This window comes from Micromesistius poutassou (genome assembly GCF_964030765.1).
Source record: "Micromesistius poutassou genome assembly, chromosome: 5".
NCBI classification, from domain to species: Eukaryota; Metazoa; Chordata; class Actinopteri; order Gadiformes; family Gadidae; genus Micromesistius; species Micromesistius poutassou.
In genome coordinates this window covers 1,929,935-1,948,094 of record NC_140275.1, presented here as the reverse complement: position 1 = coordinate 1,948,094, position 18,160 = coordinate 1,929,935, and the positions used below count along the sequence as shown (strand labels likewise).

Genomic DNA, 18,160 nt, shown 5'->3' with positions numbered 1-18,160 from the left:
TCAGCTATTCTCCTTTTATTTTTATTTTATTTCTTGCCCTTACAGTAAATTGCCACTTGAGGGCGCAAGACGACCGTGATCCGGAATCACTCGGGCTTGTCTGCTTTCTTTCTCTTATCGTAATTATCCTCTCTCCGTCTGAAAAATGTGCGTAGGCTGTGGAAATGTTCTCTTCGCTAAAAGCACCTCCATCTCTTTACTTGGTTAAAAAAAAACAGAACAACATAAAGCACTCACAGATGGCCAATCACGTCTTACTGACCAATTAGCCCAGGCGACATCTTGATTTCCACCCCTTTGCAGAGGCAGAAATACTGTACGTTAAATAAATGAGCTTTCACTCAGGTCCCCAGGAACGGTGACGAGAACAATAATGATTGTACACAACAGAAAACAACAGAGAGAGAGAGAGAGAGAGAGAGAGAGAGAGAGAGAGAGAGAGAGAGAGAGAGAGAGAGAGAGAGAGAGAGAGAGAGAGAGAGAGAGAGAGAGAGAGAGAGAGAGAGAGACATTTTCATATTTGTGTCATTGCACTTTAGTAAGTGCATAGTCCCTTTCTATTTCAAGACAGATGTTTATATCCTCTCATCCTGGACCTTTCTCTCGTGTCTTGTCGTGTTTACTTGCCTTCTGTGGCCCCCTCTGGCGTCCAGCTGAACGGGGAGCTGAACATGTAACCTAGGCCTACGGTGTCATCACATGTGATGAACACAGGGACGGACACATGACAACATTACCAACAAAATGCTGGTGACATTTAGAGTACTACAACACACACACACACACACACGCGCGCGCGCATGCACGAACGCACGCACACACACACACACACACACACACACATATGCATGCACTCACGCATGACGCATCCATACACACACACACACACACACACACACACACACACACACACACACACACACACATGCATGCACTCACGCATGTATACACACACACACACACACACACACACACACACACACACACACACACACACACACACACACAAAAAAAAACAACAACACACATATGCATGCACGCACACACACATACATACACACACCCACACAGACACAGACACAAAATGTGCACACCCAAAACACCCCTGGCACCCCTCTGGCCCCAACATGTGCTGCTCCAAGCTGTGAGGGCCGATGAGGAATCAACCAAGCCCCTTGGTCCACAACAACAGAAGAGCAACCGACATATACAGATAAATAGGATCCTCTGTCATGACTCGTTACATTAGCAGTAGTTGATGTCCTTTACTGTCAGAACAATAAACGCAGATGACCATGTTTGTTTTGCTCGCTGAGCATCGCCAGCAACAGGCATTTTGAAATCTCTCTTCCCGATTTTTTTTATCGCACTGAAAATCAAATTAGGCTATTACGTAATTCGGTTATGGTTCAGTTTCAGTCCTCTTCAGTAGTGAACTAACTGTGAACGTGGAAGAAAACAATTCACTCCCAAGGTAATCCGATTATTGCGTTTGTTTCCGTTCCCCCTGAGAGCAGAGAGCGGGGTAATGGAGCTCTCTGGACTCCTGTGGTCTTGATGATCCCCCACTTCCTCCACAGGAACACACTGACCTGAGCCGAACACGAGCTGATCATGGACAAAAGCCCACCGCAGATTCCTGCAGGCCCCTCGCCTCTAAAAGCGTGTCGACCACATTCCATTCACCTCCTCCATAAAAACCCCTGATGTAAAAGACATTTTGTGTCGGGTGTCGGATGGTTTGAGGAGACGTCACGGCATTAGAAAGGTCTCTTTAGCTCCTGAGGAACGCTGAGTGGACGAGTGAGTCACCGTGCACACAGCCACCTCTGGCGCCTGGAACACTTAATAACACTTAATCGTTCTGACGTCTAACGTCGAACATGGACCAAATGAACCCAAATGTCTGTTTGGTTTAAGTGCACTCAGTGTGGCTTTCAACACAGTTAAATTTATATCCCGTCAATGCCTTGTTTACCCTGGATCGGCTGAGGTTTTGTACACTCTTCTAATGTTTCCTCCAATCCAATAATTGAACCACACCCAACGTGCAGAACAACAAGCAGGAAGAGATTGCCAATCTATAAAACAACTATCATTATGGATATGATTTAATGAGCAGGGAGATACACGATACAATAACAAAACCCACTCAGGCCACCCAAAACACATTAGATGATGTCTGCCTAATCTTTTTATCTTTTGGAATCTTTTTCAGTTAGATAGTCGTATCTATCAGTCTACGTATGCCTAAGAAACTAGAAGGCTTTGCCAGAATATATTAGCCCACATAAGATTTGATAGAATTACTGAATTGGCTTGTCAGAGAGAATTGTAAGAAACATGTCACTGCAGGTTTGGAGAACGCAAATGTCATGTCAGGATTTTAATCAAATGGATTATAATGTCAGGATTTTAATCAGATGTTTGGAGCTCTGTTCAGCAGTTTTATCATGTACCGGCTGGCGAATAACTCCTTCACTTCCTCTATCGAAGAACCACTCTGAATTACAGTGCAGTGTGCAGCACGGCCCTTGGAGATCGGTTGGAGATGCCTGTGTGGTTCCTCAGACCTCCAGCAGACAGGACCTTCACATACACACCCTGACCCTCTCCGCTGCCTTGGTCAGCTGCCCCGGCCCATGAAACAGGAGCCCTGGGATTTATTTTTACAAGGTACCGGGTTTTAGTGATGCCCTTTTAGAGAGCGACCGGATTATCTTACTTCCAAACGACCACATATTTCTTCTGCGTGACCTTTGAAGAGTAGTTAAAGTGTTAAAGTAGTCTAGTCTTTTTTGGCCCACAGGTCACAGCCCCCATGGGGTTATGTTGTGTAACATATGTACTGTGGTCAGCAATAAAGTTATGTAAAGTTGAAAACAATCCTCTTGAGTACTTCCAGGGCTTTGAGATGGCGGTGGTAGAGATTGTCCTGTCGTTTCTGGAGGAGAAGATGAAGCCAAGAGAAGCTGTGGTCTATTTATGTGTAGAAAGAGGGTTAAGAATATTATTTTTAGAGAGAGGCAATGGGGTCATTATCTTAGCACAACACTTTCGCTGCATCTCAAACATGGCCCCTTTGTAAAATGTTTGATGTACATCCGTCTTGTTGATACAAAGGCCACATTTTGGAATTCATGTGTCTACAACTGGGTTAAAGTTGACCTTGTTTGCACCATGTGGAAGTGATGAGTGTATCTGGTCTGAACTGGAAACTAAGGAAGATTGAAGCAGCCTTTAGTGAGGCACCACAGATCTGGATTAAACCTCAAGAACCTCAAGAGATCTGCCTCAATGCTTTACTTTTTTTTAATGCTTTAATCACGTCTTAAACGTTCCAGTTTGCCAGAGCTATTCATAACTGCACTAGTATATTTATTGTCTTTGCATGTCGTTTGACTTTTGTGATTGTCTTTTAATGATTGATATATAAAATATGATTCCTGCCAAAGCACTAATGGCCTTGAGTTGGAAGGGTGATGAATATACGAAGCAGCTTTCTTCATACACACACAGCTTCTGTTCATGAACCAGATTGAAAGACACGACTTGACTTACTGACAGGGCGGTCTAAACCCCTACCCGTCTTACCGCCAATGTCAACAAGAAAGCGCCGGTGGGATCGACTGTATTTGACATTCGAGGTTTAAATGTCAAATATGCCCCCCTAAACGGTCTCATTCAAGCTCTGTTTAGTCACCCCGCAGCGGCGTCAAAAATATCTGCCCTTCCTGCTGTCACCAGCGGCGGTTACGGAGGAGATGAGGAACTTGACGGCACGGATCGGATTCAGCCGGGCGGACTTCAGCGCGGCACGCCTAGCGGCTGTGACTCACGGGATTGTCTTCTGCCCCGGCGGACAGCTGCAGGGCGATTAAGGTGTCCCCGTACATGTGTGTGGGGCCCACGGATGCTGGAATGTGGGACGACTTGAGATGCAAGGCTGTAAGCATTTCTTGTGTGCATGTGTTCGTGTGTGTGTGTGTGTGTGTGTGTGTGTGTGTGTGTGTGTGTGTGTGTGTGTGTGTGTGTGTGTGTGTGTGTGTGTGTGTGTGTGTGTGTGTGTGTGTGTGTGTGTGTGCGCGCGCACGCGCGTAAACGTGCATGCGTGCGTGCGTTTTTCCTGGTCCATTTCCACTCTCGTCAAACACTAAGTGTAACATACAGGCTCCCCTGAGATTTCCCTCCACATTATTCTCATGCAAGCCTTTATCTGAGGAGACACATTTCAACACTCACTCAGAAGGGAGCACAAAGACCTTCACCTCCTCTCAAACTCTCCCCGTCGTCATGCCTCCTGTGTGCTTCACATTGCTGCTTCTTATTATATTCGCTCTGGCATCAAGGCGTCATCATCAAGGCATGAAGTCACTCACTAAGCCCTCCTTTCATCAACTATCTCTCTGCAGATGAAATCACACCCAAGATTTATATCAGAGCGTGATGGATGGAATGAATATGATCCCATCGCGTCCCAACTCCTCATGCTAATCCCGTGAGGCTGAGATGTCACGAATATTTCCTGTTTACCTCTTGTGTTTACCTCTCCTCCTCTCCTGTTTTTATTGGAAGAATCTATTTTCTAACGGCTGCAGGAGGGAAGGGAAAGCAGGCAGCGGTCTCCTTACCGTTTAAAGCCTCTTTGAAGGTCAGGATTTACAGCATAACGTCCTGACCTGGCCAGGGGCAGCAGCTAGGGTTTATAACGGCAGGCTTCTGAGAGGGTGCTTTCACTGGGGGTGACTTCTCCTACCTTCTCCTACCTTCTCCTACCTTCTCCTACCTTCTCTTGCCTTCTCCTACCTTATCCTACCTTCTCCTACCTTCTCTTACCTTATCCTACCTTCTCTTGCCTTCTCCTACCTTCTCCTACCTTCTCATCCACTCCTCGCAGCAGCTCCTGGGCTCCTTGTTTCTGGATAGTCAGTCACTGGTTCCGCCTGGTCTGTCTGGAGTTCCTCCTGGTTGGATCCGTCTGGGGGGAAACAGGACCTTTCTCAGCTGGTGTGTAGAGACCGGCTTGTTATTACACCACAACATATCGAACAGGAACCGTTTAACTAACTCTACAACACCAGTGGATCTGCAGGTCAATCGATCGGAGGGTTGATATACTGTAGTGAGTTAGTTAGACAGGCAGACAGACTGACCGACAGGCAGGCAGGCAGGCAGGTAGGCAGATGGACAGACAGACAGATGGATAGACCGACAGAAAGACAGACAGGCAAGTAGAGAGACAGACCAACAGGTAGGCAGACAGACAGACAGACAGATGGACCGACATGTAAGCAGACAGACAGACAGATAGACAGACAAACAGGTAGGCAAGCAGACAGACAGACAGACAGAGAGGTGGATGAATAGATGGATGAGCCATTCAGTCAGTCTGTTAGGCATGATTCTGAAATGTCAATGTCACAGCCCTGGTCTGTGATTTATGTGTGCTTAGGAGAACAGTGGATTAATTTGTCAAGAGGCAACACATCAACTTCTACCTCTACGGTGAGGACGTCTTGGGTCACCCAAGTCATGTGATCTTCACATAGAACGGGAGACTTAAGGATTAGCTGGCAAGGTCAAGTTAACCTGGACCCTTCTGGAAGGAATGTGACGCATGCAGGGAGCGTCTGTGTGTGGGCGCCACCAAGGTCGATGGAACAGACTGCATGTGCAATGGTGGAAGGGATGGACCGACTTTAACAGTGTGTTCAGTACTCCTGCTATAGAGGCAGGCAGCAGGGTGATGGAGGATAGGCAGCAGGGTTTTCAGGAGTTTTCTCTCATCATCGTGGCTGTGTCGTATTGGATATTGTGGGGAGTGTGGAGTGGAGGCTCTCCTCTTAATATAGTCTAGACTCAGAAGCATTATATATGAATAGAGGAATTGATTATGCCTCTTTGTGTTTGGAAATGATGATGGAGTGAGAGCACCCACTCAAGATCACACTGTTGAACAGAGTCAAATGAGTCAAATGATTGTGCTGTGAGGTCACGTCGTGACTGTGTCTGGAGGACCAGCTGCCTCGGGGGGGCAGCTTGGGTTCCCCCAGGGGGAGGGGAGCTGTGTCTGCTACGTAGCGAGCAGGGTCGGGGGGGTGGCTGGAGGTTCAAGAGGCAGTGAGTGGGCTTTCCCTGGCAGCAGAGAGGTCTGTGGCAGCTAGTCTACAAGGACCCATCCCCAGCCTTCCAGGGGTGATAACTCAGAGAGCAGAGAGCCAGAGACGGGCCAGGAAGGTTTGCCAGGTGTGGGGTCTTCAAGGTCTTCAAGCCCATCCAGGCAGGAGTAGACCAAGGGCTGAGGAGATCAGATATGGGCGTGGTCAATGAACAAGGGTAATTGGTGTTTTGGACGTGCTGTTAGCATTACGGCTGTTGTCTGTTTATCGTTAGAGAATGCTGTGCTGTGTTGAGTTTATTTTCTAATCTTGCCTAAAAGACAGCAATAAAATATTGCAGCTGTTTATGGACATGTGAGGACCTCATGTGAGGTATTTTTTTGATTTTGTACGTTCAAAATCAGCTATACATGCCTAATTACTTAAAGCTTTGAGGAATTTGTGTGAGAAATTTATATAATGTAACAACTGTAACTAACTTGAGATATGTTCAATTGGCATCTGCCTGTCTTACCCAGTTAAGAGTTAAATTAAGTTAAGTGATGAGTTGTTTAATCGAAATTCACACATAGATTTTGGGAGTTTGCTGGGTTAGCATTTGCTCTCCTCTCAGTCTCTCTATCATCTAACTCTCCTCTCTCTGTCCCTCTATCATCTAACTCTCTCTATCATCTAACTCTATCATCTAACTCTATCATCTAACTCTTCTCTCTGTCCCTCTATCATCTAACTCTCTCTATCATCTAACTCTCCTCTCTCTGTCCCTCTATCATCTAACTCTCTCTATCATCTAACTCTATCATCTAACTCTATCATCTAACTCTTCTCTCTGTCCCTCTATCATCTAACTCTCTCTATCATCTAACTCTCCTCTCTCTGTCCCTCTATCATCTAACTCTCTCTATCATCTAACTCCTCTCTCTGTCCCTCTATCATCTAACTCTCTCTATCATCTAACTCTATCATCTAACTCTTCTCTCTGTCCCTCTATCATCTAACTCTCTCTATCATCTAACTCTCCTCTCTCTGTCCCTCTATCATCTAACTCTCTCTATCATCTAACTTTCCTCTCTCTGTCCGTCTATCATCTAACCCTCCTCTCTATCATCTAACTCTTTTCTCTCTGTCCCTCTATTATCTAACCCCCCTCTATGTCCCTCTACAGCTCACTCTCTATATTGTTAAGTACATTCAGTCGATGATGTCATCCTCAGGAACTCCCTGGAGGAGCCGGAGTCGCGTCACATGCTCATCAAAGGGCCGGGGGCCCCTTCCCCTAAGAAGGAGCGACCAGGCCCCCTGGCCCTGCGCAGGCAGCACTGCAAAGTGGCCCCCAGAGACGTCTTCAATGACACCATGTTGGCAGGTCGGTCCCCTGTCCCTGAGCATTAAAACATTAAAAATCACACACATTGTCCCAACATAAGCACACAAATGTATTTTTTAAAATAACATTCACAGCTATAAATACAAGCCTATTGCAGGGATGCATACAAGAACACACTCAGGGTTACACAGAACAGGGTTAGCAACCCTGACTTTGAACGCAAATTAAAAAGGGAGAACTTTGGCTGAAGCCCCATAAAGCAGACAGAAGGCAGCAGGGGTTGTGGTGTTGAAGTGGTGAACGCCAGCGCTCCACTCTGAGCACTCTGGATACTCGGCATGTTGTGTCAGTGACACATCCATAAATGATCCTCTCTCTGTGGTATTTCTGTGAAGTGTGGTTCACATTGTCTCAGATGGAGCGCCACTGCTAATGGCTGCCTGGGCGACCTTGAGTGAATATCCGCGCCAGCACTGAGAGCCATCCGAGTAGTCTGTCCACCATCTCTCAGAGGCTTCTCATTTTGGCATTGACTCCAAGGCCAACCTCACAATGAGGAGGAGAAGTCAACCCATCCCACTTTGCTCCGGAAGCAAATTATGTCTATTAATGAACACTGAGGGAGAAATCACGAAACAAAACATAAACAGCTACTAAGGCTCCATCCAAACACGCCCTAAACCATCCCTAGCCCTGAATGGGCTTGGGAACGAGGAACAAATCAACACAAAAAAAAGCGTTGTGCGTCGACAGAGGAACATTAGTGAGGACATTGAGTGAGGATGAGGTTGAGTTTCCCCGTCTCTCTCTCTCCTCAAAGTGGGCGGCTGGACGCAGGACGAGCCATCGTGTCCGGTTGAGCAGTTCTGTCCCGAGTACAACGACTGGAGGGTGGCGGCACCCATGGTCAATCGCCGTGGCAACGTGGCAGTGGGAACCCTGGACGGCAAGGTGTACACGGCCGGTGGACAGAACAGCATCCGTTGCTACGACAACGTGGAGAGGTAGATTGTCGTCATTTTTTCATTTCCACTATTTCTTTCCCATTTTTTTTTTTTTTAACAATCTGAATTATAGTCCCTGCATTAAATCGTTGTACATTTCCTTTGAAGTATAAGCCTTTAATTGCAAAGCCCTCCCGTTTCCTTGAATCCCATAATATTTGAATTCTAAAAAAATGTCTTGTCCTTAAATAATCCCAACTTCAAACAGCATTTTTAGGACAGGGTGAAAATAAACGTTAGATTGTGAGCTTTGTGATTTACCCATTTGAGCTTAGCAACTGAATTATCAGCACCGTTAATACTGTCGAAAAACAACTTCATACGTGCGTGCGTGTGTGCGTGTGTGCGTGCGTGCGTGCGTGCATGCAAGCGATGATGATGCACTCTGAGTGGGAGTGTGGCTGTAGTTGTGCAGTCATGTGTGTGTGTGTCTTGCAGTTGGAGACACTGATATTTTCAACAACTGGTGTAGACGCGCGGGCACCATATGGTCTACTCTAACTGAGTGCTGGCGGCCACACTGTGGCAAAAAACACTATCTGTAGCCTCTGTCTTATGAGAAACAACTAACACTATCTGTAGCCTCTGTCTTATGAGATACAACTAACACTATCTGTAGCCTCTGTCTTATGAGATACAACTAACACTATCTGTAGCCTCTGTTTTGTGGGGAACAGCCAACACTATCTGGAGTCTTTAGCATGTGGGGAACAGCTTACACTGTCTGGGGCCTCCTCTTGTGGGGAACAGCTGTGTGTTGTTCAGTATATCTCAACACATAAAACTCAACCACTCATCCAAACTCTACCACTGAGACAGAAAGTCTAGAAGCATCGTTTTTCTCCCCTGGTCTTTTTCCTCTTTTTCTTTTGATCGCTCCCATCATGATGTTTCGCCAGAAAACCAAGCTTTCCCTTATTATCCATCTTATGACTGCCATCCCCTTGGTCCACCACCAAGTGTCACTGTTTAGCAACAAACCTGACCCAGTGGAAATGGCCCGGCTCATAATATTTCCCCCCAGAGCTCTCTCCAGTCACAGTGGATGAGTTAGTGTCGGAGCTGACTCATGTCTCTGAGTGGTGGAAACACTTGGCATTGAACACGACCTCCCACTGAATTTGGGAAGCACAGGCAAATGACACAGAGATGTTTATGGCAACTCAAGAGCCTCCTATTTCTGACATAGGCACACACGCACGCACGCAGGCACACACACACACACGCACACACACACACACACACACAGGAATGGGAGAAACACACAGGATTTTGGTCCAAAAACAACCAGGATGACATCCGAGAGTCGGTTGAAGTCAAGTTGGACTAGCAGCAGCCATTCCTCTCTCTCTCCCTCAGGTACGACCCACACACGGATGTCTGGAGTGTAGAAATAGCCCCACTGAGCTGCCCCCGCACAGGAGTCTGTCTGCTGGAGATGGATGGATACCTGTACGCCATCGGAGGCTGGGACGGCATCGCTGCCAGCAGCACCGTGGAGAGGTACGCAAGCGCCTGCAAGCTGTTCTTACTCAACACAACCTCTCAAACGTGGGACGCAGGTTCCCTCATGAACCAAGACTCCACCGATGGAGAGTGCAGTCTGTTCCAAACTCCCTGTGAACACGATTTAGTCCAGGAAATTACATTACATTACATTTACATTAAGGGCGTGTAGCAGACGCTTTTATCCAAAGTGACTTACAATAAGTACATTTCTCAGAAGAAAGAGAAACAATATATCGCCGTCGGCACATTCATAGAAGTGCCAAGCACTAACATTTGTTCAGTTAACCCGTTCCCGGTGTACAACAAAGATAGCTAGGATAAGATGCTACACAATGCTTTGTACTACTTTTAAGTGCAAGGACACTTGCACTTCTGCTCATCTGTATTCATTGTTCATTTCCTGTATTCAAATGCTCCCCTCCCCCCTCCCTCCTCCTCTGTCCTCCTGTTGTTCATGATCCCCTACTTTCATTGTTAAAGTGCAATAACAATAAAGTGTGATTGTCAGTGTTGTTCTGATGCCGTCCCTCAGGTACGACCCGGTGCTGAACTCATGGAGCAGACAGGCCTCCATGAGGACCAGGCGATCCCACGCCGGGGCCGTCGTGCTGGGGGGTCACCTCTACGTCATGGGGGGCCGTGATGGAGACATGGTCCTGAACTCAGGTGAGACCCCACCAGGCACCAGAGGGGGGTCACCTGTAGGCTTGGGGGTCACCTCTACGTTATGGGGGGCATGATGGAGACAGGGTCCTGAACTCAGGTGAGACCCCCACCAGAGCCCTGCTGGGGGGGTCACCTGCACGTCATGGGAGCCGTGATGGAGACAGGGTCCTAAACTCAGGTCACCCCCCCCCCCCCCACCAGAGCCCTGCTGGGGGGTCACCTGCAGCAGAGGAGGGTCACCCGTAGGCTAGAGGGGCACCTGTAGGCTAGAGGGTCACTGTAAGCTGGAGGGTCACTGTAGTCTGGAGGATCACTGTAGGCTGGAGGGTCACTGTAGGCTGGAGGGTCACCTGTAGGCTGGAGGGGCACCTGTAGGCTGGAGGGTCACCTGTAGGCTGGAGGGGCACCTGTAGGCTGGAGGGTCACTGTAGGCTGGAGGGTCACTGTAGGCTGGAGGGGCACCTGTAGGCTGGAGGGTCACTGTAGGCTGGAGGGTCACCTGTAGGCTGGAGGGTCACCTGTAGGCTGGAGGGTCATTGTAGGCTGGAGGGTCACCTGTAGGCTAGAGGGTCACTGTAGGCTAGAGGGTCACTGTAGGCTAGAGGGTCACTGTAGGCTAGAGGGTCACTGTAGGCTAGAGGGTCACCCGTAGGCTGGAGGGTCATTGTAGGCTGGAGGGGCACCTGTAGGCTGGAGGGGCACCTGTAGGCTAGAGGGGCACCTGTACCACCCCCTACCTGAGGGGGATCACCACCGCTGAGTCCCGACTGTCCTGAAGCTGGGAGTTTGGTTTTGTGCAATGCTGCAGGTAAAAGTTTACACAAGACATTTTTGGTCGCTAATACGTTATGACAATGGTTTGAAATATGTTAAATATATCTTACTATTATAATAGCAGGCCTGTCTGACAAGTTACTCGGACAAGTCGGTCATTGCGCATGTGCCAAGCAGCTCACACACAAACACACAGCATGCACAAACGCACACATACAGCGCACGCACGCACATACACACACACACACACACACACACCGCACACACACGCACATGTGCACATAAACGGACGACTTTACACTTTGTTGCTAAAATTTAACATTACTCTCCTTGAGCCTCCCGAAATGTCTTGCGAGATTGAGACATCTCTTTTTTTTATATACTTACTTCTAAGTATAAAAAAAATATGCACAATGTTACCAGTTCACTTCACGGTGTGGTTGGGTCTACTTATTTATTTTGCGCCTTTATCTCACACTTCATTTGTTGGTACACTGAGAGGAGTTGCTATAGATTACATTGTACATATGTGAGATGACAATCAATGGTTTCTGAATCAAACTCCTGACCCCCTAGAGGTCGTAATTTTTTACGATCTGGTTGGAGGACTGGTAGAGACTAGTAAACATTGAAAAAGATATTCTTACATACTTACGTACTTCGGGGATTTTATGCTTTGATTTCATTTAGCTTGGATTGCAGGCTGACTGGCAGTGTGTATTCTATATTTATGAACTCACATACACACATGCATTCTTGAGCAAACTTTCCCCAGCCAAAGCAAATAGAGCGATTCTCATGTCTATTCCTGTCTGTGAGAACGGGACCACTTCAATAATTCCCAAGCTCCGGGGTCAATTCCTGGTAAGTGTTTTATCTGACCTGTCAATCACAATACTGTCTGTGCCTCTCTCATTCGCTATTTTTGTAGATGTGTTCTATGTTTTAATCAATGGCGCAAACCTTTATTGCAAAATGTCCTATTGTGTTAAACTATAAGCGGTGGGCCACCATGCTAAAGGTGGACATTAATGTCAGAAGCGGTGTATGGCGGTTCAGTCCTCTTATCCAAACATGGCCTAATATCCAAACAATTATGTTATCACAATTATGTTGTCATGTTAACTTCAGTCTATTCAATGAACTGAGACTCATCAAACATCAGGACTAGAAGACGTGCTGGGAGAGAACCTTTTAAAATAAACTTGTTTATTGTTTTACCATCCATGTGTAATTGTTTGGATATAAGGCCCTGGGTGATGCTGGTGGGTCGACTTAGCGCAGGAGGTAGAGCGGGTTGACTGGTACCCGGAAGGTTGCTAGTTCGAGTGTCGAGGTGTCCATGAGCAAGGCACCTCACCCTGACTGCTCCTGACAAGCTGGCTGTTGACCCGCGTGGCTGACACCGCCGTCGGTGTGTGAATGTGTGCGTGATGGGGTGAATGTTGGGCAGTATTGTGAAGCTCTTTGAGTGGCCGCGGGTTAGAGTAAATGCAGTCCGTTCTGCCATTTGTTTCCCCATGCCCCCTCCGTCCCCAGTGGAGCGGTACTGCCCTGAGGAGGGGTCCTGGTCCCCCTGCCCCCCCATGAGGAGTCCCCGGGAGGGGGCGGGCTGCACCGCCTACCTGGGCCAGCTGTACGTGGCGGGGGGGCGGGACGAGCTCCGGCTGGAGCTCAGCGCCGTGGAGCGCTTCGACCCCGACACCAGGAGGTGGAGCCCCGTGAAGCACATGACCTGCAAGAGGCACCAGGTGGGAAGGCACCAGATGGCACCCAGGTGGCACCCTGAGCGGAACCTGAGGAACCTCATGACCCCATGACCTCATGACCCCATGACCTCCTGGTCCAGCAGGACATTCTTCGTGTTATTGCTACTTGAACTTATATATTTTGCATTCCTTATTTATACATAGATATAACTATGTATACTAATATCTGTATATTAAATTAATATATTATACTGATTATACAATTTTATATATATTGCCACACATTTTTGTTGCATTCCTAAAATAATTATTTCTACTTATAAACAATGTATACTTATATATGTATATTATAAGCAGATATTAAACTGATTATACATTTTTATATATTGCCACATAATTATAAATCTAAAAAATATATTTTTTAATACTATCCTAGACCTCAGTAAGCAGTGCATGTTGTCCTCTATATTCAACTATCCTACCCAGAAATAAATGAAATAAATAAAAATAAATAAAATATGGAGGTACAAACTGTGAGCTGACGGGTGCTGTTCCCAGGTGTCGCTGGTGGTCTTCAACGGCGCCCTGCTGGCGGCGGGGGGGTCCGACGGGGTGGTCCACCTGAAGACCATGGAGGTGTACAACCCTGAGAGCAACACGTGGAGGTAGGACCCCTCAGAGCCCCTAGACCGGGCTCTGAACCATGATCTACCAGGGTGTTGCTCTGGTCCCAACGCTGTGAAGGAGTGGTGTGTGAGTGTGGCTCCACATTTACATTCAAGGCGTTTTGCAGACGCTTTTATCCAACGCGACTTACAATAAGTACATTTGTCAAAAGAAAGAGAAACAACAATATATCGCTGTCGCTACAGTAAGGATGTTCATAGAACCAAGTGCCAAGCACTAACAATCTCAAGGTTAACCCATCCCCCTAATGCAACAAAAACAGATAGGATAAGATGCTACACAATGCTTAGTACTATTTTTAAGTGCAAGGACGTACAACATACAATAAGTGTGTACATTAAGTGCCAGGACATACAACGTACAATAAGTGCTTGTGTGTGTGGGGGGGAAGGGTAGAGGCTATGCAGAGTCTTAGGTGAACTCTGAACAAGTGAGTCTTGAGTCTGTGGCTAACACTAACAGTCGTGGGCATTGCTGTTGATAGGTTATGCACTGTCAAACCGTTTTGTTAGATAGAGTATCCAATGCTTAGTATCCAATAAATGTTGTTGTAGTTTATTTACAGTTTATTCTGTGTCTGAGATGTCCCATCAGGAGTCCTCAGGAGTATTTGCACGTGTCAGAGAGGTTAAGGATGTGATGCTGCATGTCTTCATATTTACATTTACATTGAGGGGATAGGGGAGAGTTTTTATCCAAAGCGACTTACAACCCTTCATTCACACACCGACGGCGGAGTCAACCACACAGGGTGACAGCCATCTCGTCGGGAGCATTAGGGTGAGGTGTCTTGCTCGAGACACCTCGACACTCGGCTAGGAGGACCCGGGGACCGAACTAGCAACCTTCCGGTTACCAGTCAACCCGCTCTGCCTCCTGGGCTACTGTCGCCCCTATGTCGCCCACCCATCGTCTCCTCGCAGACTAACGTGTCCCCCCTGCTGTTCCTAGGCACCATGGGAGCATGAGGAGCAAGCACCCCGGGGGGCAGCTGGCCGTCCTGTCCTGAGGGCTGAGAGGACCTGAACCAAAACCCCCTGGTCCAGAGGACCTGAACCCAACCCCCTGGTCCGGAGCTCTGCAGGTCTACGCCGCCCTGGTGGACCCTCATCGGGGTTCACCGTTTACATGTGGGACTGTCGGTGTTGATAGTTCTTAAACAGAAGAGACTTATAGCTGTCTTTGTTGTATACGGGGAATGGGTTAACCTAGCGATTGTTAGTGCTTGGCACTTGGTTCAATGAACATCCTTACTGTACTTACCGACAGTGATATATTGTTGTTTCTCTTTCTTCTGACACATGTACTTATTTTAAGTCGCTTTGGATAGAGTCTGCTAAATGCCCTAAATGTAAATGTATATGCCTGCAATCAAACAAACATATTTCTACCATTTGTTTCACATATTCATCTGCATGTTGTGTATTGTATTAATGTATTAGCATGTATTCATCTCTGGTTGACGTTATATATGTGTGGACAAAGATCAAATATGTATTATCATGTAATAATAGTTACTATTAATAATAGTAAATGCTTATATACAGTACCAAACAAGTGAAGTAGGTTCTGTAATATTTTAGGACAGTTTTTTCTTTTTTGTCTTTTTATTTAATTTTTTTAATGAATGTATTCAAAGTCCTGGTGAAACGAAATGCCAGAAGGGCTGGAGGCCAGGAGACAGAAAGCAATAGAGGAGTGTGGTTTAGAGTTGGTAAAAATATAAAATCAATTTGTCCTGAAAAACACGCACACGCACGCACACACGCACACACACACACACACACACACACACACACACACACACACACACACACACACACACACACACACACGCACACACACAAACGATAAAGACACACGATTAGACTACGCGCACACCATGCACACGTTCAATAAATTCTGTATTTGTGTTCGAATTAAGTCTTTCACACAAAACCACGTCCGTCATGACAGCACATTTTGACATGAACAACATTTCCAGGCAACGAACGAATAATTGACGTGGAAGGGGAAAGCAGTCTCGGAGTCAGAGACGGAGGAGGAGGGAGTCGAGACGAGGGACTAATAAAGGACTGAAATCATGGGAAAGCGTAAGTGGCAGTGTGGGCTTCTGAAGTGATGACGCTGATCCGTGAGCAGGAGGACGCTGCTGTTACTGCTGCATGTGGAAGCGGAGCTGGAGGAAGAGGATGAAGATGCTCCAGTGACAACAGACACCTCGCTGCACGGACCTGCTGCCGGCTTAGGAGACAGCGGTTTCCCATCCACCACTATGAATATATATTTTAATTTACGTGGACAGTTTGCCCGGCAAATAGCAGAAGACAGAGTGACCCAAGGTATGTAGGAATGGAAAACTGACCGGAGGGTATTGCTTCGTTGCGGTTCTCAGTATATACTCAGTATATAGGGGTGATCAATATATTGACTCTTGCCTTTTGACAGGCGTTATGATGGATTGGGATAATTTTGTTTTAGACCAGGTTGTGAAAAATAAATGAAACCTACTGCTGTGGACGATCTGGAATTATAATCGAATGGTAATTAAAAAAAAACAATATGTTGAAGAAATCAGTCTGGCAGCTGTAATTCCTTGTTTCCGTGCTGAACTTCGATTATGTCGGCTGTATCTGGTTGGTACTGCTGAGGAGTCTGTCATGTGCTGTTATATAGGAGGAGATAGGTGGTCTTCCAATGTGTGATGCGCAACTTTGTTATGAAATAAAAGTATTCATATAATAATTATATTAAGTAAAAATGTACTCTTTTTTCCAAGCGTTCACAAAATTGCGATTACCATCTTTCACGCAAGCACCAGTCTATAACCTCCAGTTAGAATTAACCTTCTAATCATAGGTTACTATTCAAATCAGATGGTTTGTAGCCTCCGGTGGAGAGGAAACACGTGCAGTACCGAGGCTGTCCACTAGATGGCGCGAGAGGGGGAGCGCCTCGTCCCCTGAACGTCTCGCGCGCACCGGGAGAGCATAGAAGATGCTGATGCTGCTGATGCTGCTGACACAAGCAAAGCAAAACAAAACATCTCTTCATGGATCAAAGCCTTCTCGTGCTGCCGCGTTTTGGCGGGCTCGCTCCTTGGCTCTGTACAGATTAACAGGAGAAGAATAAAACAAGGGGATGCCAGGTTGTTTTCAGTCAACTTAAAAATAGATCTACCTTGAGACAGAGAGAGAGAGAGAGAGAAAGAGTTAAAGCGTTGGAGCCTTCTGGATCGCTCTCCCAATGCGATTATCGTCGATGCTGGGTTAGGACTTCCTACTTTACCCCGAGGGTCGCATCATCATCTGTGATCATTTCCCGCCCCATCGCTTCTTAATGATGATGACGGCCCTCGCGAGGAAGTCTTCATCGGAAGCGCACTCGGTCACATAGCGTCTCCTTTTGTTGCGCGGACGATGCGCCTCGGATGTCCCTGACCCGGCATGGTGCTGACGGTGATGATGGCACTCGGGTCCCGAGCAGACCCCGAGCCAGGTAACGAGTCTTTAGGGGGGAGCTGGTGCCCGGGCCGGCAGGAGTAACTTGATTAAACAGCTGTGGTCGAAACAACCTGGATACGCTGTTGGGTTGCATTGACAATGGGAGTGATTGCATTGTGGATATGTTGTACATGTTTAGTTAAGGTCAGCTCTGCATTCAATCGCAATTCTTTTTTTCGCAGGGCTAAGGATTCATTCGCAGGTTTCTAACTTGTAATTGAATAGCTTTTGTTCCACAAGTGCATGTACGAGAAGATGTTTTGCATCGCGCAATCGCGTTTTGCATCACTTAGCCTCGATTTGAATCGAGTGAGTCCGTCTAATAACTTTGCCTGTACCCGGGTGTGCAGGTGCCTGGTGTTTTTGCTGTATTTGCATCGTAGTCCTACATGTGTGTAACGTGTTTAAAGGGGAACAACCCTAAACCATCAGGCACGTGAATCCAAACGTTAAAAGCGCTCAACTCAAATTGATTTATTTCTAGCTCCTTCTTGTGACGTAGTCTCAAGTCTCATCTAGACGTAGTCCCTAGTCTCATCTCCTGGGGTAACTTTGAGAAAGTTTGTGTTCACCGTGAAGCTCTAGAGGCGCGGGCAGGGTGGGGGTGTTTGTGTTTCACTGGGGAATGAAAAGTAGGCTATACATACTGTCCACTGTCATAATGCTGCTGCTCACTGCTATTATTAAATACTCTCCCCCCTCTCTCTTCATCCACTGCCTCTCTCTCTCTCTCTCTCTCTCTCTCTCTCTCTCTCTCTCTCTCTCTCTCTCTCTCTCTCTCTCTCTCTCTCTCCCCCTCTCTCTCTCTCTTACTTTTCTCATTAACACTTCATCCATCTCTCAGTGCTTTCTGATCTGTTTG

General features: G+C 47.0%; 1 protein-coding gene across 1 annotated transcript; it reads left to right on the top strand.

Moving 5' to 3' along the window:
* Positions 1 to 6,249: 6,249 nt before the first annotated feature.
* Positions 6,250 to 14,969, top strand: LOC311343213 (uncharacterized protein). Its single transcript, XM_084468074.1, has 8 exons — positions 6,250 to 6,336; positions 7,334 to 7,485; positions 8,267 to 8,450; positions 9,810 to 9,953; positions 10,492 to 10,625; positions 12,939 to 13,150; positions 13,667 to 13,773; positions 14,747 to 14,969. The coding sequence occupies exons 1-8, from the start codon at positions 6,314 to 6,316 to the stop codon at positions 14,802 to 14,804; spliced, it is 1,014 nt and encodes a 337-aa protein (XP_084324200.1). The 5' UTR covers positions 6,250 to 6,313; the 3' UTR covers positions 14,805 to 14,969.
* The last annotated feature ends 3,191 nt before the right edge of the window (positions 14,970 to 18,160 follow it).